Source organism: Stenella coeruleoalba, assembly GCF_951394435.1.
Source record: "Stenella coeruleoalba genome assembly, chromosome: 9".
Taxonomy (NCBI): domain Eukaryota; kingdom Metazoa; phylum Chordata; class Mammalia; order Artiodactyla; family Delphinidae; genus Stenella; species Stenella coeruleoalba.
The window spans coordinates 101,961,917-101,986,244 of NC_137155.1; the positions used below are offsets into that span (position 1 = coordinate 101,961,917).

Below are 24,328 nucleotides of genomic sequence, written 5' to 3' on the forward strand. Positions count from 1 at the left end.
GAAATGAGACATTTTATTTAATAACACAAGCTCCTGAAATTGATTAAGTGGAAGAAAAAGGAGTAAGTTTCAGCTGGAGGATAATATTACAGCATCTTAAATGCTTGTTTCCCACCATTTTTCTTTGCTTGTTTTTTTTCTTTCAGGGATCCTCAAAGTCTAGATCCACCAGAAGTCAGCAACGCAAAACTTCAGTATGCAGGATGGGGCCCCAAGGGTCAACAGCTGGTAAGCAGGTCGCTTTCAGTGACCAACTTTTTGCGTTGAAGTTTCCGTTTTATACACTGAATGTATCTCACTATACTCAGAATCTGTGTTTGTGTGAATTTAAGTTTTGAAAAAGTCCCCAGAACATCTGCATATGTAAATGGCCATTTCTTTTGCTTGAGAACCGTCTTGAAATTGGGAGAGCATATGCCTTGGTTCTGGTACCCTTTATCCTTAAAGCAGTCCCTGACTGGAGCTGTGTGTGTATGGACTATAGATGTACTGTGAATCTGAGATACACCTCGTCAGAGGGCCGCAGATGGGAACGATCAGAATCATGGAGTCATGAAAGGTTCTTCTGCTTTGCTCTTGGAGCTCTGGCTCTTTCCTTTGGCAGGTTTTATGAGAAAAGTAGATGTGCTGGCCATGGTAGAGCCGGGCTCCCTGCAAGTAGCATCTGCAGAATCCTCCACAGCTAGTGTGGCCCTCTCTGCGTTACACTGAACATCTTCATGGATTCCCACTCAAACTGGCAAAGCTAAGATGTTTCAAGAAACTGAATGGCCAGGATGGTGTAGTGGAAAGGGGTCTGAACAACCGGTTAGAAGACAGAGGTTCTAACCCTGGGTGTTCACAAACTAGCTGCTAGGCTGCTGTCACCTGGCCCAGCTACTGAGTGAAAAATCTGGATGAGGTGACCTTGCAGGTTTGTCCCAACTCCAGCGTTACATTTGTCTAAAACCGGATGACAGTTGTCAGTTCCGTTCAGGAGGTTGCAGAGTGTCTGCAGTTTGAAGGTCAGGTGACGTGGTGGCTGATCATGTCACCATTTTCTTCTCCATCTTTAAGCTGATTAACAAAGCTGCATTTTAAAAGCTTTCTTTTCCCAGAAAAAGCGCAGAAAATGATCATTTTTTAAAATCTTGGGGCAAGATTCTATTGGATAGGCTGCCTACTGTCTTAGGAATTAAAACAGTCCTACTTTCCCCAATAGTACAATTATTTTTTCTTGGTTTCGTATTAATTCCATTGCCTCAAACTGATCTGAAGCAACAGGAGGGTATCGGCCACGAGGCTGCTTTAGCTGTTACCCCAGCGTTCCTGGTGCTGCGCACTTCGTGAGCAGAGGTTTCGAAAGGCACATGTAAGGATCTAAACCAGTGACAGCAGGTCAGGAGGGTGCTGCAGGCTGACTCGGCAGGATGACAGCAGTCCATCAACGCAGTCAGAACCAGGAGAGAAAAGTCATCATTGCTCAAAGGCGCTAACTCTTACCCAAGGAAAAACTGCAATTCCACAGGAGACCGTAGAAGACCTAAGTGTTTAAGACTCGTGACTGATCTCTGATAGCTAAGTCCCTCTGAAAATCAACGATGGAAAACGTTTCTGGGAAGCAAATCTTTCCCACATCCATCAAGTCATTCCGTAAACGTGACGCTGCACCTCCGTAGAGGGCTCTTCCCTTTCTCCTTGGTCCTTTGGGGGCCCACGGCACCACTCGGGGCGGGGGCGGGCACGGGGAATGGGCACCTTACTGAGTGGCCATCGTCCAGCCGTTTTATCGTCATCCGGAAAAGAACATCAGGACCCGGGCGCTGTCGGGTTGTCTTCCTGCCTGCGCAGTGATTCTCACTAAACCTGCAGGCTCACGTGGGCCCGTGGGGGAGGCCGGATGCTATAATAAGGTCGTGCCCCCTAGGCCTGCCTTCGGGAAAGGGCTTGCAATTTAAGGAAATTAACCCACAGCTGCAAAAGGAGGTGGTGTGTGTTGCATGCGTGCACACGCACACGCACACGCCTTAGGATTCTGTCTGGAATGCGGGGCAGCTGGGGCCCTGGGCTGATCATTCTCTGGGCAGCTTACTCATTGGCCAGTCCCTCCCCTGCCTGAAGCCACTGCTGCCTCCTGTAAATTGACTTTACACTCATGCCAGGCTTCCCAGTGGACGGGGCTGGGTTAAGTGATTATAGAAGTTAGTATATTCATCTCTTAAAGAATAACCGGCAGCATAACCAGGCATCACCTTCTCTGAGAAAGCTCCCCTGCCCGCACGGCCAGGTGGCACCTCCGGAGCCCACGTGTCACCGTGCGATCTCCTGTCACACAGTTTCCTGCCCACACATCTCTCCGCGGTGAGGTGGCCTTTGGTCTAAGCCTCGAGCACTTTTCGTCTGTGTGTTCTGAGTGCCTAGCTCAACACCTGGCGCTGAGGAAATATCTGTTGAGGTCAAAAGTGAACGCGTGAATGGACGGGTTAATAATCAGCTGATACATTCTTGTGGTCCTCAACCACTTAAACATAAAGTAATTGGGGGGACACAAGTAGCCAGAATCTGCGTGTACGTTTAGGATGTTACTGACGGGGAGGGAAGTTCAGCTTCCTTTCTGTGCAAGGAAGCAAAGGTTCGGTTAAGCAGTAATTGCCGATATTTGAGCTTAGTACCAGAAGTACTCATGTGCTCATGGAATTTTTGAGTTTTTAAACTTTTTTAACTTTGCAGTTTTTATTATACTGTTCTTGTACTGAGTCTAGTAGGCAGTACAGCTCATCACTGAGAAAATATCCTATAGCTTGGAGCAGGGGTCAGCAAACTTTTCCCATAAGGGGCCAGGTAGTAAATGTTTTAGGGGATCAAATGCCCTCTTGGCCGTCCTTACCTGGGGAGGCCTGACCCCTGGGACCAGCACCCAGTTGACCAGTACTCCCAGTGGGCACTCTTGCCAAAGAAAATTCAAAACCCACAAGCAGGCCTTGTAAACACTAACAAATCTCATTGCCATTTTATTTTAAAGAGTAAACATTGCTCCCAAAGGAAATCGACTCTAATTTCAATGAGTAATTCTCCTTCGGGAGCAGCGAACACAGCTGTGGTTAAAGTTCACCGGAGAACTTTCCCAGCATCGCCACCTCCTCGTGAGGAGGGGTCTCAGCGATGCATTTGGGTCGGGAACCCCATAAACCACAGGAAGATGACACTGGGCACCAGGAGGGGCTTAAAGGCATTTTCTCCAATGCTTCGACGTGGCCTCCAATTAGTGGCTCTTACCTTTTAGGGTAGATTTTGTTAGACCTTCAATCACATCGTAGGTCATGAACACTGCCAGGAACACTGGTCTCTGCACTGTTAGAGGGGAGGGAAAACCTTGACCTTGGGGAGGCCTCCATTCTGCCGGAAAGTCGCTTCTGAAATGGTGCTGGTCTGTGGTCTTGGTTGTTCAAGACGGATAACCAGGTTGTTTCCAGAATTCGACATCATCTACTGAAAGCCTAGAGATAGGAAAATGGATTTGGATAGATTAAATGGGATTAAGTGAGAAAATACATGTAAAACTTTGAACAGATTCCTCCCCCTTGCTTCCCCTTTCTCCCATTCTTTATGCGGTCAGTATACGTAGTGATTTACACTAAAACATAAACTATATCAAAATTTCTCTCCATACTGTATCATTCTCCAGGTATCCCCTGCAGACGAGTCTCTGCCTAAATTGAGAACGTCTCTGAGTTCTTTGATCTTTTCGTGAAGCCCTACCCCGTGCGTGTTTGTCTATTTATGTGAGGTTTTGTCTCTGCTGACCTAGAATATGATCAAATTATCCTTTCATTTCCTTGCATGTCACCTCTGCTAGAGACATTTAGTAAAAACACACAAACACTGAGGGCAGCTGCAGTGGCCTTCCTTGTGTTTACAGCTGACGGCATTTGAGTTCAGGCCTCTTCAGGGCACCTTGCGGGCTAACACACCAGCACAGGGAACTTGGTGTATTTGTCACATAGCAATGTTTTCTTTTATAACCAAGTGACGTGGGAACTTCTGCAATCGCGACTGCACAGTATTAGACAACATTAAGAATTTGAGGCTGGAGTCTGTGCAGGTCCACTTGGTGGATCAGAGACAAAGAGACTGGGTCTCTCTTTGCTTGGCCTGCTCCCAGGATGGGGACAAATGAACAATAAGCCAGTCGGGAAGTCTTCAGAATTGCAAAGTGAAGAGCGAGCAGAGGGGTTGGTGAGGGAACCTGGTGGCAGACAGGGCTGGCGCCGTCCTTGGGGAGCGGATGGGGTTGGGGATGTGGCAGCCCAATGGAAGAAAACTAAGGAGTGCTCAGGGCTCTGCATCCCCACTCAGAAGAGGAAGCTGACTTACCCATCATCGCCCAGGGCGGGAGGCTGTGGTGCTGATGACAGTGAGCTACTGCTCTGTGTCTCCCTGGAGGCCAGAGAACAAAGTGAAGCATGTTTACCAAAGTTGGGATTCACCTTGACTTCACGATGACGTGGCTTGTTAGACCCTAGGATACTTTTCCAGGCAAAATCATGGATAGAATAATTTATCCAGGAGAGTCAAGGAGTCTTTGTTTAACAGAGTTGCTTTTTTTCACGAGCGGTTCAGATATCAGCTCTCCTGACAAGGTCTCAGGGCAGTGGGGACTGGACTCCTAAGCATTTGCCCATAGCCCCAGAACTCTCGGGGGATGACAGATGTGGGCTGTCAGCCAGCTAAACGTGAAGGACCTGGCAGGCCAGTCCTTTTGTGTATGCACAGTTTGGACGCTCATCTGTTTACTGAACACTCCCCGTGTCCTGGAGCCTCTGCCAGATCCTGGCGCTGCAGAAGGGAGGCATGGTTCTTTCCTCACCGACTTCCGCTTCTGATGGAAGGTGCCTCTGTCGCCATGGTCAACAGCTCTTGGCAGCCATGATTGCTTCGTGTTGCGCGGCCACCCTCAGAAATGTTCCCTGCCCTGTCTCTGTCCACTCCGCCCAGACTTAGTGTCCTGTCCACAGCGGGAGCTGCAGGAGATCGGTAGCTGCCCAGGCCTCTTGGACCCTTCAATCTGGATAAAATGATTCTGCTGGAACAAAGCCCTCCCAGGTCTCTCCCTGCTCAGCCAACACACTGAAGTCTGGGCCTCCTCCCAGGAGTGAACTAGGTCACCTGCTGTCCTGTTGATTCTCTCCAGCCCCACACGTCCGTCAGGCTTTCCTCCCCAAGTTCCAGCAGCCTTTCCTCATGGAAACCTTTACACCTGTGTTCTCCGAGTTACCTGGTGGAGACAGCTTTGCAGAGTCTTGGGCCAGGCTGTACCTTAGTGGTGATTACACTTCTTAGGCCTGGGACGTAACAGCTGTGACTCTAAAGGTCTGAGTCCGCTCTAAGGAAAGTAAGCATTAAAAGTCAACTTCTTAGGAGCCCTTTTGTGTCAGTGCTGTTTTCCCGCCTACTTAACAACACCATTTTATCAAAGGAGGCTATTTTTCTTTCTAACATGTCACCAGCAGGAAAAAAAAAAAGAAAGCGAGGGTCTTACTTCACCTGTTCACTGGCACTGGCTCATGCTTCTTCCTCCCAGATGGCATCACGATACGCTTCTGTGGGTCAGTGGAGGGTTCAGGAAAATCCAGGCGGAAGGTTTTTGCACTCCCACTGGGTCACTTCATAGCATTCGAGTTCCCACTTTAAAGAAAACAAATTTTTATTTTTTTTCCTCTAAATACAACCTTTATTATGATCCTTAAATTTTTGATGAAGTATTTTCATTTTCACTCCCTTCCAAACCATTTGTAATTTCAGATTTGATTTCTTTTTTTTTGTTTGTTTTTTGTGGTACGCGGGCCGTCACCGCTGTGGCCTCTCCCGTTGCGGAGCACAGGCTCCAGATGCACAGGCTCAGCAGCCATGGCTCACGGGCCTAGCCATTCCGCGGCATGTGGGATCCTCCCACACTGGGGCACGAACCCGTGTCCCCTGCGTTGGCAAGCGGACTCTCCACCACTGCGCCACCAGGAAGCCCCTGATTTCTTTTTTGATCCAAGGTATTTTATTAATTATAATTTCAATCTATTTAAAAAACTACTTATTCCTAGCTTTATTTTAATCATAGAGCATACCCTATACAGTTTCTTTAGGCAAGTATATAATTAATTCTTGTAAACATTCTACGGATATATATACACGATGTATTTTTCCATTTAAAAACTATAAAATTGTATTATTCAGTTCTTTTTTGTATGTCCTCATTTTTGATCTAACACAGCTGTCTAATTCTGAAATAGGCAGAATAAGGGTTACCAATATATTCGTGTTTTAATTAAATTTTAATTGCTTTTCTGTGTATTTTTGCTTTATATTCAGTTGCTATGCATTTTGATGCATGAAGGCTTATGACAGGTATATGTTTATTCTGTCTAGTATTTTTAACCTAGATTCATTATCTGATTTTATTTTTTTAATTTGAAAACGAATTTTTAAAAATAGCTCATTACCGTTGTAAAACTTCATGCTACTGAAATGTCAATAATTCAGCATAAGATACTAAATGAAGAGGTTGTTCTTGAAAACACTTCGTCAAATGGAATAAATGGCAGAGAGAATAGACGTGAGGATTGGAGTGCATTTGCCTCTTGCCCCTCTCAGGTGTAGGTGCCTGCAGAGAGCTTGGCAGCCGTGGGGAAGACCTCAGCTCTCGGGGTGACAACCAAGTGCAGATAGAAGGGCCCAGTGGGTGGCACTCACCCTGCAACACTGAGCTCAGAGGATGGGCAGGTGCAGCCAGGACACCTTCCACTACACCGGGGGTCCAGGAACCAACCCAGATTTGAACCTAGAAGCCTTGAGCGAGCGTCACAACCACCTCATCCATCTCAGAATCTGAAGGCCCCCATCTTAAGCCTTAAAAGGAGAAGGAAGTTTTATTTAATTTGTTTTGGTTTTCAAAACCAAAACATTAATTATTATTATTTCATTAATAATAAAAACATATTCAGATCTTGCTGCTGGCACGTGCGGAAGGCATGGTCTGGATTAAAATACTTAACTTCTCAAGACCTCAGTTTCCTCATCTGTAAAATGGAGATAACAGCGCATATCCTGTAGGGGTCACCATATGGATTAAGTTAATCTGTTTAAAGTACGTGGAGTGGAACCTGGTAGGAAGAAAGTGCTCGCTGAGGGATGGCGTTTATTGTTGTTCTTGCTGTTAGGGTTATTACGTGGCTTAACCAAAATGTAGAGAATGAGAACAAAATATGAATTTCATCAGATGAGAGTCTGGTATGTGTAGGAAGTTGAGTGGGGCTGCGTTTGATAGAGCGGGGCGATGCCAGCTATAACGGAGGGTCTGGGTGGGGGGCCACGGGCTGTCTCTTCCGCGACTCTTCTCCCGACTCGTAGCGGGGAGGGAAGCCATTCGCCAGATGCACCATCAACTCCTATGCCTCTAAGCCTTTGGCTCCACGTCGGTTTTCAAACATGTGTCTCTTTAGAAAAGACCATTATCAGGTGACAGTTCCCCGGCGCTGATGCCACCGCAGGGTTATCCCTGGAGGAACAGAGAGAATACGTTCCTTATAAGAAGCCTGGGCAGTATCTGTATATATAAGTCCATGCCACTCTCTCTCTTCGTCCCAGCTTACCCTTCCCGTGTCATCAAGTCCTTTCTCTACGTCTGCGTCTTTATTCCTGTCCTGCCCCTAGGTTCTTCAGAACCATTTTTTTTTTAATTCCATATATATGTGTTAGCATACGGTATTTGTTTTTCTCTTTCTGACTTCACTCTAAATAGATAGCTAGTGGGAAGCTGCTGCATAGCACAGGGAGATCAGCTCGGTGCTTTGTGACCACCTAGAGGGGTGGGATAGGGAGGATGGGAGGGAGATGCAAGAGGGAGGAGATATGGAGATATATTTATATGTATATATATCGCTGATTCACTTTGTTATAAAGCAGAAACTAACACACCATGGTAAAGCAATTATACTCCAATAAAGATGTTAAAAAATAAATAAAATATGTCCTACAAAATAAAATAAAATAAAATAAAAAAATAAGAAGCCTGGGCAGTCAATGCCCAGAACATACTCATCCTTTAACTGGAAGCTAGTTTCCTTGGACCATAATCTCCCCGCCCTTCCCCCCACCCCACCCTCTGCTCCCTGGTGACCACCGTTCCACTCTGCGTTGCCATGAGTTCGGATTTTTTAGATTCCACATATAAATGAGATCATACAGTATTTGTCTTTCTGTCTGACTTATGAAATGCTAATTAAGTGAGTGGAAGGAGGAAATCGTTTTGCAGTAGAGAAGTGTATCAATCAATGTTCTGTACACCTTCAATTTACCCAGTGATACATGTCAGTTACATCTCAGTAAAGCGGAGGCGGGGGCAGGCGGGAATCCCACGAGCCTGTGGGACCTCCTGTCTCCTTCTCCCTCCTGTAAACCAGAGTCCCCAGCCCTGGGACCTCCAGCTGGTCGCTGTTCTCCAGTCCTTACCAGCAGCCACAGCGAGCTGAGCGGAAAAGGATGAGCTGCCTCCCCCAGGTCACAGCCCCCAAGGGCATTACTGCTCACCCAGTTCTGAAAACAAAGGGGGCAGGGAGCGTTTCATCCACTTTGACAAGTCGGCCGAGGGGAGAAAGATTGATCTTTCCAGCAAGAGAAGATTATTTAATGAAATGTCATAGACATGGGGAGAACCAGACTGAAGTGACACCCCATTAATAACTTATAAAAGTCTCTAATCAGTTTGGGTTAGTTTGGTATTCATTGTAAAAACATTCATCATGGGCACTGAAGTCCATGACAGCAGCCAAGAAATTAATTCCCGGGGATGGAAGTTGCCTTATGTCCTCAAATAACGGATGGAGCCGGTTCAGTCCGTGATTTACTAGCTCTGCCAAGGGTACCCTTCGAATTTAAGGCAACGTGTTATCACTTCACGGCTCTGTGGGACTCAGTCACTTCAGTATTCACTTGCAGTCAAGTAAATAAGCTGAGTTTTCAGCAAATAACCTGGATAGATGGGGCGGAGCTTCCCGATGATCACAGTCAGAGAACCAGGACGATTAGGAAGTGGTTGCCAGGGCTTTTCTCTTTGACCAGCAGGTTCTCTGGAGATACAGGGATTTCAAAACACAAAGGCAACTTCGTCATTGGGGCGTTAGAGAGGAAGTGAGGAAAGCAGTGTAATTAGTAAATTAAGATTCAGTGCAGATTCTTTTTAACTTCTGTCATGCTGTGTGAATATGGGGGGCATAAGAGAAAATTCATTCTCAAAACAGTATGAAAATATATAGTAAGCGTCATAAAGACATTCCTGCACTTTAGCACAGAAACCCCTGTTAAAGAGAAGCCAAAAGCTATATAAACAAAGACATTCATAATGCTTTTATCTATAATAATGATTTTTAAAGGCTGGAAATATCCTACGTGTTTATAGGAGAGCAATTTGGTAAAGTGTGGTACATTGACAGGATGAGCCATCATACAACCATCAAAAAGCAGCAGGTAGACTGTATAGGAACAGGGGAAATATACCATCTACTAAATAAGATTAGAACTAAATATAAGCTGTTTGGTATATATTTGCATATGGGGAAGGATAACTATTTGAGCCTGGCCAGAATATGGGCATTTTACCCACTTCTAAAAGTTTCTTGGATGAGCAACATTACATATTCATTAAAAATTGGAAAGAAAGTGCATTGTCAAGGGCAAGGTTTAGGAATTCCACTCAGTAGACGTGTGTTCCCCCCAAGGGGGGCGGGGGTCAAGCGTGGTGGTTTTTGCAAATTGGTCCTTGGGACGAGGGTGCCTTCAGTCCCACTGGGTTCAAAGCACTGTGCATGTGCCCTTTCCCCCGGGCTCTGCTGCAAACCCTCAGGAGGGATTTTCCAGAATTGACTTGTAAGCCAAAAGCAATTAAGAAAAAGGTGGACTCAGGGTTGAAAACCGGTCCTGACCTAGTTGTGCACGTAGGTCTGTGAAGATAAACCATGTTCTCTTCCTCATCAGGGCTTCCCTAATGCGATCGTGATGGGGGCAGTGTATTATTTTTTTATAAAGAATCTAATTTTGAAGGGTGCCCACATCAGCCTTGAGAATATTAGGTTAGAGAATTTCAGGATAATCTATCAAATAGAATTAAAAAGCAGGACCAGAGTTCTGCATTAAGAAAGAGTGCATTTAATGATAGATTCCTTAGATAATGTAACAAGGCAGTTATAAATTAAAATAACCTTTTTAGACATTAGGACGTGGGGTGGAGGCCACAGTTCCATTTGCAGCCATGGACAAACCCATCATTTCCCATTATGTGCAGAACAGGTTCTGGACATTCAAATACTCCTTTCCAGGAGCCTCGGGGGTGATCTACACTATCTGTGCTGCCAAGAATCTCTTTAGTGTCTGTAATGGACTTACAGGATATTTTGCGGACTTCTCCCATTTGGGTGGAGGGGACACCTCTCTCTCATGATTCCTGAAATGTCTCACGATTGGAAAATATCAGAGTAGTGGCTCCGTCTCTTCGTCTCCATAAAATAACCATGACTTGTTGTTTCTCTAAACTGCTGTGATATTGTCAGCCCTACTTATTGTGGCAGTTAGCTTCCTCGTTTTATTATTCAGCTATTTCACTTGTGAATAACTTTATTTCCCAGACCACATGTAAGCTCGTCAAGAACAAAGAATGTTTTTCATTACATTTCGATCTTCCCCAGCCCAGGGCTCCACTGAGCAGAGTCCAGCTTCTCAGCAAATACCTGGTAAATGAGTGGTACCCCAGAGGGAAAATAAACTTAAATGTCAGATTTATGGACACAAGGTCCAAAATTCATGGAAATAGAAACACTTGATGTTGCAAATTAAAAATTTTAAGATTTAGCAACTTGTCTGATGCTTTAGACCGTGAACAGTTCAGCAGTTCAGACTGTGATCAACACATGGAAAGAATGCTGGATTTTTGAGTAGGACTTTTTTTTTTATATATAAAATGTTTGCTATGCTTTGAAAGATCTCAAAACAAAGATGTGAATTTTCACTATTAAAACTTGTCAAGAAGGACAGGCTGGACTGAGCGTCTTGACCAAAGAGTGGGAACTCTTTGGTTTTCCCCAGGAATTTCAGAGTACAAATGCACCCCTTCCTGTCCCAGCAAGATGCAGGTGATTTCATTCTGTTTGCTATCAGAGGGGACAATCAGACCTCACTGATGTGTGTCCTCACTCATCCTCTGGTTACTGCGTCTGGGTTGGTGAACAGCACAGAGACACACAGGGCACCAGACAGAAAATGTTTAGCTCACGTGAAACAAGATGCTTCTAAGAACTTTATCAACATCTTGGTCGGTTATGTGGGAATGATTCTTCCTGCCTTTTCTTCAAAACAGACCTCCCAGCACTCCTTTATAACACCGTGTCAACCCTTACTGATTATTAGAAATCAGTTATAAATTTTGGAAAGTCACAATACTTCATTTTTTTTAAAGAACCCTTCTCGATACCAGTGTCTTCTTTCTGCCCTTGGACACGGTTATTCCCACAATCCACGAGGCTTTATTTTAGTCGCCTGACTCCTGGGGAATGCGGGCATCTCCTTATGACAGAACAAAGATGCGAGTGATCGTAATTAATCCATGAGTCAGTTTAAAAAAACAGACCTAGTTTTATGTATTTTACAGTGTGTTTATTTTATGTATATAGTGGCTGAAATTTAGTTCAGTTCAGTCATTTCCATTTATAAAGGATAATTAGCAAGTTTGTGAATTGATTTTTCTGTTTGTTCTTCAATTTGAAAACCTAATCATTTGTCTGACTGGTTTCAGTTTTTACCATAATGGCTTTGATGGCCCTTAACAGCTGGAATTATGTTTTAATGTCCTCAGCTGGGCTTGGTTTAATAAGTGTAAATCACACATGTTGGTAAGCCAAGGCTAGGCCAATACTTTTATCTGACATCTCCCCAGCCCCGGTCTCCGCGGAGTCCTTGCCCACGTGAGCAATGCCTGCCCCGAACTTACCCAGACTCAGAATCTGGACTCACCATTGTTTCTGCCAAGCCTGCTGTGGCTACACTTGCAGTAATTGCTACTCAGTAAAGGGACCACCATCTCTTCCGCTGCCCAAGTCAGAAACCTGGCATCCGTGACTCCTCTGCCGTCCTCATCCCCAACTTGACCCATCAACAAGTCCTGTGAATTCTACTGTCTTGGTACTACTAGGCCCCATCCTGTCCCCTCCATTCCCATCATCACCTCCCAGTGGACCCCTGTGATAGCTGCTGGCTTGGCCTCCTGCCCTGAGTCTACCCTGCTCAGAACATTCTGTAACTGAGTGATCATGTCGACCTCCTATGTAAAATCCTTCCCCTGCTGCATTGCCTTTAGGGGAAAGCCCAGACCCCTTAACGCTCCTGAGGTGCTGCCCCTGACACTGGTCTCCCCATCCCAGGCTGAGGACCAGTCATAATGAACACTCTGCAACTCCCCAAACGTCCCAGACCCTCTGCTCTCTGCACATGTATCCACGCTGTCCCTACACTCTAGAACACATTGCAAATCCCACCCTTCACCCCGACCCCGAGCTCCTTTGCCTGGTTAAAGCCACCTTCTGGCCTCAGGAAGTATTCCCAGACCCTCACCCACAGCCGTGATTGGGCTGGAGACCCTCTGCTCATTCCCCTCCCCCGCTCATCATTCTGTGTGTCAGCTCCTTAAGAACAGGTACCTTCTCCTCTTCACTAATGTATCCTCAGCCCTGAAGTGCAGACTTGACTGTTCGTAAGCACTGAATGAGTATGCAAGGGCTTAATGAGGGACTTGATCCATTAAGGCATATTATTGTTTTTATTGCAGTATAGTTGATTTACAATATTGTGTTTTACAACATTGTGTTAGTTTCCCGTGTACAGCAAAGTGATTCTGTTATACATATATATACATTTTCATTTTCGTATTTTTTTCCATTATGGTTTATCACAGGATACTGAATATAGTTCCCTTCGCTCTACAGTAGGTCCTTGTTGTTCATCCATTCTAAATATAATAGTTTGCATCTGCTAATCCCAAACTCCCAATTTATCCCTCCCCCATCCCCTTCCCCTTTGGTAACCATAAGTTTGTTTTCTATGTCTGAGTCTGTTTCGTAAATAAGTTCATTTGTGTCATATTTTAGATTCCACAGATAAGTGATATCATATATTTGTCTTTCTCTGTCTGACTTCCTTCACATAGTATGATAATCTCTAGGTCCATCCATGTTGCTGCAAATGGCATTATTTCATTCTTTTTTATGCCTGAGTAATATTCCATTATATTGGGTTGACCAAAACATTCATTCAGGTTTTTCTGTAACATCTTATGGACAAACCCGAACGAAATTTTTGGCCAACCCAGTGTATCTGTGCCACACCTTTGTCCGTTCCTCTTTATCCATCCCTCCAATATCTGGACATTTAGGTTGCTTCCATGTCCTGGCTATTGTAAATAGTGCTGCTGTGAACATAGGGGTGCATGTATCTTTCTGAGTTAGAGTTTTCATCTTTGATATATGGCCAGGGGTAGGATTGCTGGATAATATGGCATCTCTGTGTTTAGTTTGTGAAGGAACCTCCGTACTCTTCTCCATAGTGGCTACAACAATTTGCATTCCCACCAGTAGTGTAAGAGAGTTCCCTTTTCTGCACACCCTCTCCAGCATTTATTGTTTGTGGACTTTTTAATGTTGGCCATTCTGACCGGTGTGAGGTGGTACCTCATTGTAGTTTTGATTTGCATTTCTCGAATAAGCGATGTTGAACATCTTTTAGCGATGTTGAACATCTTTTCATGTGCCTTTTGGCCATCTGTGTGTCTTCTTTGGAGAAATGTCTATTTAGGTCTTCTGCCCATTTCTTTTTTTTTTTTGTGGTACGCGGGCCTCTCACTGTTCTGGCCTCTCCCGTTGCGGAGCACAGGCTCCGGACGCGCAGGCTCAGTGGCCATGGCTCACGGGCCCAGCCGCTCCGCGGCATGTGGGATCTTCCCGGACCGGGGCACGAACCCGTGTCCCCTGCATCAGCAGGCGGACTCTCAACCACTGCGCCACCAGGGAAGCCCTGCCCATTTCTTGATGAGGTTGTTTCGTTTTTTTGTTATCGAGTTGTATGAGCTGTTGTGTATTTTGGAAATTCAATCCTTTTCTGTTACATCGTTTGCAGATATTTTCTCCCGGTCCGTATGTTGTCTTTTCATTTTGCTTCTGGTTTCCTTTGCTGTGCAGAAGCTTATAAGTTTGATTAGGTCCCGTTTGTTTATTTTTGCTACTTAAGGCATATTGTTTACCCAAAGTGAAAATCAGTTACCTTTTCTGATATAAGCATAAACCTGAGGTGCATTTGTCATATTTTTCCTGTATTTTCACCTGTTGTAACTGGCCTTCCATCTTAGGCCATAACTTGTAACATACCTCCCTTAAATCTTAATCTTTGCAACCTCCAAATGAGTTATAATTACCCATGACGTGACGTTCAAGCTCAGGCTCAGGGAACTTCCAGCAAATTTCCAGATTAAAAAAAAATTATAATTGCATGTGCATGTATTTATTTCATTAAACTAATTTTCTCCATGGCCATACAAGCTCATATTTTCTAAATTCGCTGAGAAATGTGAATGCTTAACAGAATTTGAATCATTAAGATGTGCTCTGAAGTCACTGCTCTCTATTTCCTTTGATTCTAATCACCCCAGGACAAGGTTCGTGGTGGACCTGCTTAGTGAATTCTGTCTTTTAAATTTCCTGTTATTGCATTAGAAGATTAACTGACTCCAAAATCTTCCTATCAAAAGGCAGAGAATAATAAAAGCATAAATTCATCAGTCAGTGGAAAAGTAAACTATCAATTCTAGGCTGATGAGACATAACAGAACCTCACTGTAGCACATCTCATTGTTCTGTGGCCTCAGCCATCTCCCCCCATCCCTGTTGAATGGTATCTGAACAGTCAATCAGTGTCAGAACAAAGCAGCCTGTCAAGCAGCTGGTAGGCCTGCCTTTCGTCTCCTGTGTCACAAGGAAATGTGCCAGTGTTTTTGTAATTTCCCAATGAGGTGGCAGAGTCTGTAAATCCTTTCTTCCAACAACCCTACAATTTTATTGGCCAAGCGTTCAACGGCCTGGTACACATTTAATGAAAACAAAGGGTTATTGTGGTAGGTGATTGTTTGAACTAGTGGTTCTTAGCTACTCTCTGACTTTTATAAAGACCAGTGCCTGGGCTCCATGCCCAGGGACTCTGGTGTGTTTGCACCAGGCAGGGCTTGGGCACTGCTGAATATCAAAGCTCCCAGGAACTTCTCATGTGCAGCCAGATTTGAGCATCACGGGTTCCGATGTCGGCAGGCTGGGTGGGGACTGCATGGTCTCTTTAATTACTCTGAAGCCTCGTGGACACCGGGCCAACTTCACGAAAAAACAAAGAATCTGTGAGATTGTTTTTAATCACCAGACCTATAGCAAAGGAGTGTGTTGCATATAAAATCTCCAGTCATTAGAACATTCCCAGTGAAACCTTCACTTCCCGATGTTGATGGTCGCTCATCGGGTCAGTGGGCACATGCAGGCAGACGCTGACTGCACTGCAGGTTGCCTTGGTCCTGGCCAATCAATTCAATTCAAAGTTAAGATCAGGATGTTACAAAATTATTGTGTTTTCTTTTTCTTCTAGCTCTGGGTGAGGAGTCATTGCCCACATTGAAAGACATTTTATGCAATGTTAATAATTTTTTTGTGATTTTCTCCAATCAAATCTATAAACAATAAAGTCTACTAAAAAGACAGCCATAACTAGCAAAAGTGATAGATTTCAGACAGCAAGTTGTCGCTACGTGGCTGCTTGGGTTGGGACATAATAGCTAATAATAAAGCAACCCTCTATTTAGGGCTTCCAAGGCACCAATTACCAAGACAGGCATTTTACATACATTGTCTCTTTTGTTCACCATATCTCCATTTAACAGTGAGAAAATTGAAGTTCAGAAAATGTAAGTTGTTTCTCCAAGATCACGTATTAATGATGGTATCAGAACAGAAACCCAAGTCCTGCTTTTTTCTCTGCACCAAACTGTACGTCTGGGTTCAGTGTCTTCAGCTGAAAAACCAGAATGACTTATCTTGAGACCAAATGAGTTCATGTCTGTGAAAAGTCTTTGAAAATCCCTTAAATGCCCTGAAAATGCAAAGTGTTATTACTGGGAATGATGATATTTGTATTCAAGGCCACCCATATGAAACATTTTTGCAATGTCAAGAAACTGGCTGTCTTCTGATACAGCCGCTGGTGTAGTTAATCTAACACACTATCTTTCTCCCTACTCGCCTCCTAAAAGGAAATGAAACATTGACCTAACTGTGATATTTCGTCTGAAATCTCTGCAGCTTCCATAAATGAGCTGTCAGGGCCCCAGAGCAGGCACTAAACCCCAACCGGAATAAAATGTTCCTTCTGTAAGAGACGGATCATTAGTCCAGTGGGACGTACTCACACTTGAGTGATGTGCAAAGCCTTTTTAGAGGGTTAAACAAATAAAACTCCGAGTGTCCCCTTCCCCGGGGGTGACCTAAACATTTTTTTTTTTTTAGTTTTCTACCTTTAACTATTTTATATTTCAGATGCATTTTTATATCTTAATGAAATACTTTGTAAAGGCAAAGAATATATATGAAGTGTGAAGAATAATAAAATGAAGACGCACACACCGTCCACTCAGCATGGAACATGGAACATGGTCTCACTCCCCTCCCCCACCTGACAACCAGACTCTGAATTTTCTTTACTCTTTCCTGCTATTTTTTTTTATAAATTTATTCTATTTACTTATTTTTGGCTGCATTGGGTCTTCGTTGCTGCGCGTGGGCTTTCTCTAGTTGTGGCGAGCAGGGGCTACTCTTCGTTGCAGTGCGTGGCCTTCTCATTGTGGTGGCTTCTCTTGTTGTGGAGCGCGGGCTCTAGGGTGCATGGGCTTCGGTAGTTGCAGCACGTATAGTTGTGGCTCACAGACTCTAGAGCACAGGCTCAGTAGTTGTGGCACATGAGCTTAGTTGCTCCGTGTCACGTGGGATCTTCCGGGACCAGGGCTCGAACCCATGTCCCCTGCATTGGCAGGCAGACTCTTAACTACTGCGCCACCAGGGAAGTCCTCCTGCTATTTTTTGAAAAGTTTTACCACATGCTGATGAATCCCTGAACAATGTATCAGTTATGGTTTTAACTTTAAATAACTGTTGCCATACCTTGTATGTACTCCTGTTCCTTGATTTCTGCACTCAACACCGTTTGTGATATTTGTAGATATTTGTGATACATGTAGCTGTAATTGAACATTTTTCAATGCGACTTGGTCGTCCATTGTACAAATATGTCCCAATGAGTTTATCCAGTCCCCTGCCCATGGATATGCAGTTCATTTCTAGTTAGTTTAAAATTTTTTTTAGTTTTGTTAAGTACATGTTGCTCCTTTCCTGGTACTCGTGCCAAAGTCTCTGTGGGTTTTAATTTGCATATAATTGATTACTAATGAGGTCGAACATTTTTTACAGGTGTAATTATTGTTTATATTACATCTTCTATAAAATGCTTGTTCATGCCTTACCTATTTTTCTTTTGGGTTGCGTGTCCCTTTCTTATTGATATGTATATTTTCTTTATGTAGTGTTTTTTTACAAAATTAATATGCAGAAATCTGTTGTGTTTCTTTTTTTATTGAAGTAGAGTTGATTTACAATGTTGTGTTAGTTTCAGGTATACAGCAAAGTGATTCAGTTATATATATATATATATGTATAATATATACATATATATGTATCCTTTTTCAGATTCTTTTCCATTATGATTTATCACAGAATATTTTTTTAATTAATTAATTTATTTTTGCTGGGTTGGGTCTTCGTTTCTGTGCGAGGGCTTTCTCTAGTTGTGGCAAGCGGGGGCCACTCTTCATCGCGGTGCGCCGGCCTCTCACTATCGCGGCCTCTCTTGTTGCGGCGCACAGGCTCCAGACGCGCAGGCTCAGTAGTTGTGGCTCACGGGCCTAGTTGCTCCGCGGCATATGGAATCCTCCCAGACCAGGGCTCAAACCCGTGTCCCCTGCATTAGCAGGCAGATTCTCAACCACTGCGCCACCAGGGAAGCCCCTATCAAAGAATATTGAATACAGTTCCCTGTGCTATACAGTGGGTCCTTGTCCTTATATATTCCAAAATCTAATTATTTTTCCATTTTATTATTGACAGTATTTTCTTGCACTTTACAGCTTGCCTTTTCACTATCATTTTGATATTTTTTTGATAGGAAAAGATGTTAATTTCAATGAGATAAAATTTATTCACTTATGGTTTGCATTTTTTATGTCTTTTTGAAGAGATTTTTCCTACCCTGAGAACATATTGTCCTACATGTCTTCTAACATTTTTGTAATTTCATCTTTCAAAATAGGTCTTTTAATCCACCTAAAATTGACTTGGGAGTTGGGTGTGAAGCGGACTTACAATTATTCTTCCGTAGGAGTAATCACTGTCCCAGAACCATTTATTGAAAAAATCTTCCTTTCCTCACCGATCTTCAGGGCTGCCTCTACCATTTATGTACTTTCCTGTATGTGTAGGTTTGGTTTCAGACTCTCTGCTATGTCCCACTGGTCTTTTGTCTATTGATGTGACAGAACCACACATTCTTAATTATCATAGCTTTATAATAGGTATGACATCATACCTGTTGGCAGTAGGTATTGTTACATCTATTGTACTAGATGTACATGTTGCTCTTGGGGCGTGTCTTGGCTATCTTGGGTAGTGTGTGTGTGTTCTTTTTTTTTTTTTTAACATCCTTATTGGAGTATAATTGCTTTACAGTGGTGTGTTAGTTTCTGCTTTATGTGTGTGTTCTTTTAAAAACACTTTTGGGCAATTAGTCGGAGCTGCCGTAAATCTACACACCAGTTATGGGAGGGCTTATAAACTTCAGCTGTTGAACCTTCCAATACATGGTATAGTTGACAATTTATTTACTTTTTCAAAACATGTCTTCCACTACTAAAGTCAGTCTTCTCTAATAAATTTCATGCAAATATGTGGCTTAAATGTATTCCTAGGTATTAGAATATTTTTGGAACTATTGCATGTATTTCATTATTTTAAATATAATTTTTCTAATTTATATATGCAGGTGAATAGAATTGCAGTTGACTTTTTATATTGATTTCATATCCCTCAGCCTTGCTAAACTCATTTAATTCCAAAAATTTATTTGTGATTTCTTTGGATTAAGGATTTAGGCAATCCTATCCTCTCCAAATGCTGACAAATTTATTTCTTCCTTTTTCACCCTGCTCTGTCTGCTTCCCTTATCTGTCTTGCTGTGCTGTCCAAGGCCAAGTGGTATAAAATGGTAATTGTGGGACTCTGATCCTTGTCTTGTTTCTGATCGTAAAGGAAATGCTTTCAGGTTTTCACCATTTAGTGTGAAGCTGCTACAGACTTATTTGGTAGACCCCCTTGACCAGTTTAAGGAAAGTCATTTCCATTTCTAGTTTGCTCTGAGGTTTTGTTTATTTCTTTGTTTTATTTTTGTTTTTTTGTTGTTGCTGTTGTGGTTTGTGTTCTGTTATTCGTTATCTTGAATGGATTTTGAATTTTGAAATGTGTTTTCTGCATCTACTGAAGTGATCCATGTGGCTTTTCTCCTTTAATCTGTCAGTGTAGTACTGTATTGATCAACAGAAAACCACCTTATGTTAGTAGGATAAATCCAATTAGATAAATCCAACTTTCTTATACACATACATATTTTGCTTGTTTTTTTAAACCAACATTTTCTTTACAATTTTTGCATCTACGTTCATGAGTAAAATTGATCTACTAGTATGGTAAATACATTATTGAGTTAAACTTAAATCACTTTATTAAAATGGTACTTAGGTACAAACGCAAAGCTCGATATAAACTTACATTATATATATATATATATATATAATTTACCAATTAACTTCAACAAATCTGTAAAATCAACAAATTTAAAAGGAGCAATACCAATTTATGTTGCTGGTGATTATAGCACTGACTGTTCCTGCCTTTTCTTTTTCACACCTATGTTACCCTATGCCATGTTATGAGTCAATTTCCTGTGACTTTTCTTTATGACCTGCTGAGAAACCTTCTTTGGAACAACAGAGCATGACATTATTGTTGCTTTGCTTGGCAGAGTTGTATTACTTACACATCAAATTCACTTTTATTCTTTTCTCACAACAACTCAAGTAGTGTCACTTGACTCTAATGTGCTTGTAAACGTAAAGTCAGGAATTAAAAGTAGATGATGAGGACTTCCCTGGTGGTGCAGTGGTTAAGAATCTGCCTGCCGATGCAGGGGACACAGGTTCGAGCCCTCGTCCGGGAAGATCCCACATGCCGCAGAGCAACTAAGCCTGTGCACCACAACTACTGAGCCTGCACTCTAGAGCCTGCAAGCAACAACTACTGAAGCCCGCGTGCCTAGACCCCGTGCTCCACAAGAGAAGCCACCACAATGAGAAGCCCGCGCACCACAATGAAGAGTAGCCCCCACTCGACGCAACTAGAGAAAGCCCGCACGCAGCAACGAAGACCCAACGCGGCCAAAAATAAATTTAATTAATTAATTTTTTTAAAAGATGCTAAGACATCGTTGATAGTCATCTGGGAGGTCTAGAATATGGCATATTAATTTTATTAAGATTCTCATCGAAATGAACATATGAAACTTAAAAATCTTTTAAAAGCATCTGTGTACTCAGCCTCCTAGGTTATTGTCACTCACTTGATATCCATCCAGAAGGAACCATCAGTGAGATTCGTTAGGCTGCTTTCCATTAGGAACAGCACAGATGATAAATGAAACAGTAGAGCCTCCATGAACAGTGAGCAGTATTTTAGATAAATCCTTGTGCCCTGGGGGGACTCCTCCAAGACCAGACACGTAGACACCACAGCTTTTCATACTGACTTTCAGTAATTTCTCCATCATGAACTTAAAAGAAAAGTGAGCTGGGGCTTCCCTGGTGGCACAGTGGTTAAGAATCCGCCTGCTAATTCAGAGGACACAGGTTCGAGCCCTGGTCCGGGAAGATCCCACATGCCGCAGAGCAGCTAAGCCCGTGCACCACAACTACTGAGCCTGCGCTCTAGCACCCGTGAGCCACAGCTACTGAGCCCACGTGCCACAACTACTGAAGCCCGTGCTCCTAGAGCCTGTGCTCCGCAACAAGGGAAGCCACCGTGATGAGAAGCCCACGCACCACAACGAAGAGTAGCCTCTGCTCGCTGCAACTAGAGAAAGCTTGCGTGCAGCAACAAAGACCCAACTCAGCCAAAAATAAATAAATTTATTTTTTTAAAAAAGTGAGGGCTTCCCTCGTGGCACAGTGGTTGAGAGTCCGCCTGCCGATGCAGGGGACACGGGTTTGTGCCCTGGTCTGGGGGGATCCCGCATGCCACGGAGCGGCTGGGCCCGTGGGCCGTGGTCGCTGGGCCTGCACGTCTGGAGCCTGTGCTCCGTAACGGGAGAGGCCACAACAGTGAGAGGCCCGCGTACCGAAAAAAAAAAAAAAAATGAGCTGTGTCCGTGGACCCACAGTGCTCTCTGTTTTCTGTATACGTGCAGCTGTCTCAGCCTAAGGGAAGAGGAGAAATGGTCCAGCCGGCTGGGACTAGTTCCCTCCAAATGGGCCCTTCCCAATTCTGAGGCACCAGAAGGGGCTGATTTCCTTCCCAGTCAGCCTCTGCATGTACCTTACAGACAGGCCAGTGGTTATTTCCCCTTCACAGCTGCCTTTATTCTCATTTAAACCTGACCTGCAATAAGTGAAAATGTTGAGGACAGAAAAAAAAAACCCTGGTTTCATTTGCTCTGATCTCTTTTCCCTCCTGATAATGTCCGTAAGCCCCATTCATTCAGTGGTGTTTGAGCACCTTCTGTTTGCCAGGCAACCCACAGCCTTAAGGACCACCAGCTGCTATGTGCTCCCTGATGGTTCCACCATCCTGTTTATACCAAATAGATAAAGCAAGGCTGGTAAAGCCAGGAACATCTTTCACTGTTTTGCTTCATAATATGCCATCTTAGTTGGGCAGAAACGACCTGGGAGAAGCAACTTTAAAGTGTTTTGATGCAACTCAAACACCTTCCTAAGATTGTTTTTCTCCACACTAGCTACGTGGAATTCCTTAATGTTATGGAGCAAAGTGGTGAGCATTTGGTGGATGGTCTGGGGCAGGACTGTAGGTGCTGCATGGAGAGAGAGCTTAGGAAGATTGAGTTATCAATAGGTAGTAAGGAAAGTATTCCATTTTCAATTCTCCTTCAAACTTTGGCTCATAGACCAGGAGAAAGTCTTTGACAGCCCCTAATACCTCCTAATCTCCCTTTGTAACAAAGAGAGCTACACCTCAGGTCCAGGTCTTTAAGTAGACATGGACAGATCTAGAAATAATGTTTTGTTTTGTTGGTGTTTATGCTTACCACCTCTTCACTGCTAAGCATACTGGTGTTCCCTTTACGCTAGGGAGACAAAATGTTCGTTGTAAATGAAACCTGTTTACATCTAAAGGGAAATGATTGGAAAAAATATCGTAAATAATAGTACTAGTGGTGCTGAAATCAAAATCCAGAAACATCATGGAGGTGGTTGGCGGTTAAGCAGACTTTGGGAGCCACTCCTATGGTGAAAAGAGCAGAGTTTAGGAGCAGCCCAAGCTGGACTGAAACCTAGCCCGCCACTCACAGGAGTGTATGATTTTAATGACCCCTCAGAGCCTCGGTTTCCTCATCTGTAAATAGGGTAGAAAGACCGCCAGGGATGCCATGAAGGTTACTTAAACAGCTAAAGTGCAGCCTTCCTTGATGGAGTAAATGTTAGTTCCCCGTCTTGGCCACTGATGTGGAAGGAGAAATCTAATAGCATCTTGAATCTGAGCCAAAGATATAATTTTTGCTCAAATGATGAGAAAATTATAAAATGGAAAAACATAGACTTTGCAGCCAGGTGACCCTATTAGCTTTTTTGACCTTAAGTCAGTTTCCTCATCCATGAAACGAGGATCATTAAGATGCCTATTTTGCATGATTATTGGGAGAACCTGGGGTAATATATAATCAAATCACGTAGTAGTAACCACACAAAGTGCATAGAAGGCAATAAATAATGGCTCTTGTTATGGTCCAGATTAGGGGATTACCACGACTTCCCTTCCTCATTGGAACCACCGTTGTCTTTCAGGTTGTATCCTCATGTGCATAAGACATTTTCCAGTGTTTGGAGGGAAATCATTTAATAAATGTCTGGGGTCAAGAAGCACCAAGATGTATAGGAGTCTTTCTCCCAGGCTTTGGGAATTGGGGTTTTTTTCAATGATCACTTACGTGATTAGGTGTCTGCGCAGATTCTAAATAGAGACGCACTCACCTCATTAATTAGAGGTTCAAGGCGTTGAAAGCACATCTACTCACCACCCTTTTCTCCTTGTGCCACTTTTATTTGAAAACTGTTATCTCTATTTTTCTACTGACAGTCACATTCTGCCTTTCAAGAGGTCTTTTTTAGGATTAAAGGGTGGTAATTTGGCTCCTATAAAAGGAATTTTTATGAGGTGATAGCCTCTACACTTAATGTGGGTTGGAGTACAGATCTTCCTTGACTTAACGATGGCGTTATGTCCCGATTCACCCATTGTAAATTGAAAATACCTTAAGCTGAAAAATGCATGTAATACCCTAATCTACCACACGTCACAGCTTAGCCAGCCCATCTTAAACATTCTCAGAGCACTTCCAGTGGCCTATAGGTGGGCAAAATCCTCTAACACAAAGCCTGTTTTTTTTTGTTGTTGTTGTTTGTTTGTTCGTTTGTTTTTTTGTGGTTCACTGTTGTGGCTTTTCCCGTTGCGGAGCATAGGCTCCGGACAAAGCCTGTTTTATAATAAAGTGTTGAGTATCTTGTGTAATTTATTGGACTCTGTACTGAAGGTGAAAAGCAGGATGGCCATCTGGGTCTGGAATGGTTGTCAGGGTATGGTGGTTCTCCACCCCCCACCCCACCCCCTGCCCGCAACTGCAGGGCTGACTGCAGCTGCCCTGCATCACGGGAGAGAGAGGATCAGACCACGTAGCACTGCCTGGGCAAAGAGCAAATTCCAAAATTCCAAGTACAGCGTCTGCTGAGTGCATATCGCTTCACACCATCATAAAACTGAAAAATCATAAGTAGAACCATCATGAGTCAGGGGCTGCCTGTACAGCTGTTCCCTTGGGGTTACTGTCACGTGCTAGTTCCCAA

At 43.5% G+C, this 24,328-nt stretch overlaps 1 protein-coding gene across 4 annotated transcripts in view; it reads left to right on the plus strand.

Moving 5' to 3' along the window:
- The window catches only part of DPP6 (dipeptidyl peptidase like 6), a 767,208-nt gene that overhangs the window by 560,140 nt on the left and 182,740 nt on the right, over positions 1-24,328 (plus strand). For all 4 annotated transcript variants that reach the window (XM_079932483.1, XM_079932484.1, XM_079932485.1 and 1 more), the window contains one exon: positions 147-228. In XM_079932483.1, the coding sequence (XP_079788609.1) occupies positions 147-228 (82 nt within the window). The remainder of the gene's footprint in view (positions 1-146; positions 229-24,328) is intronic.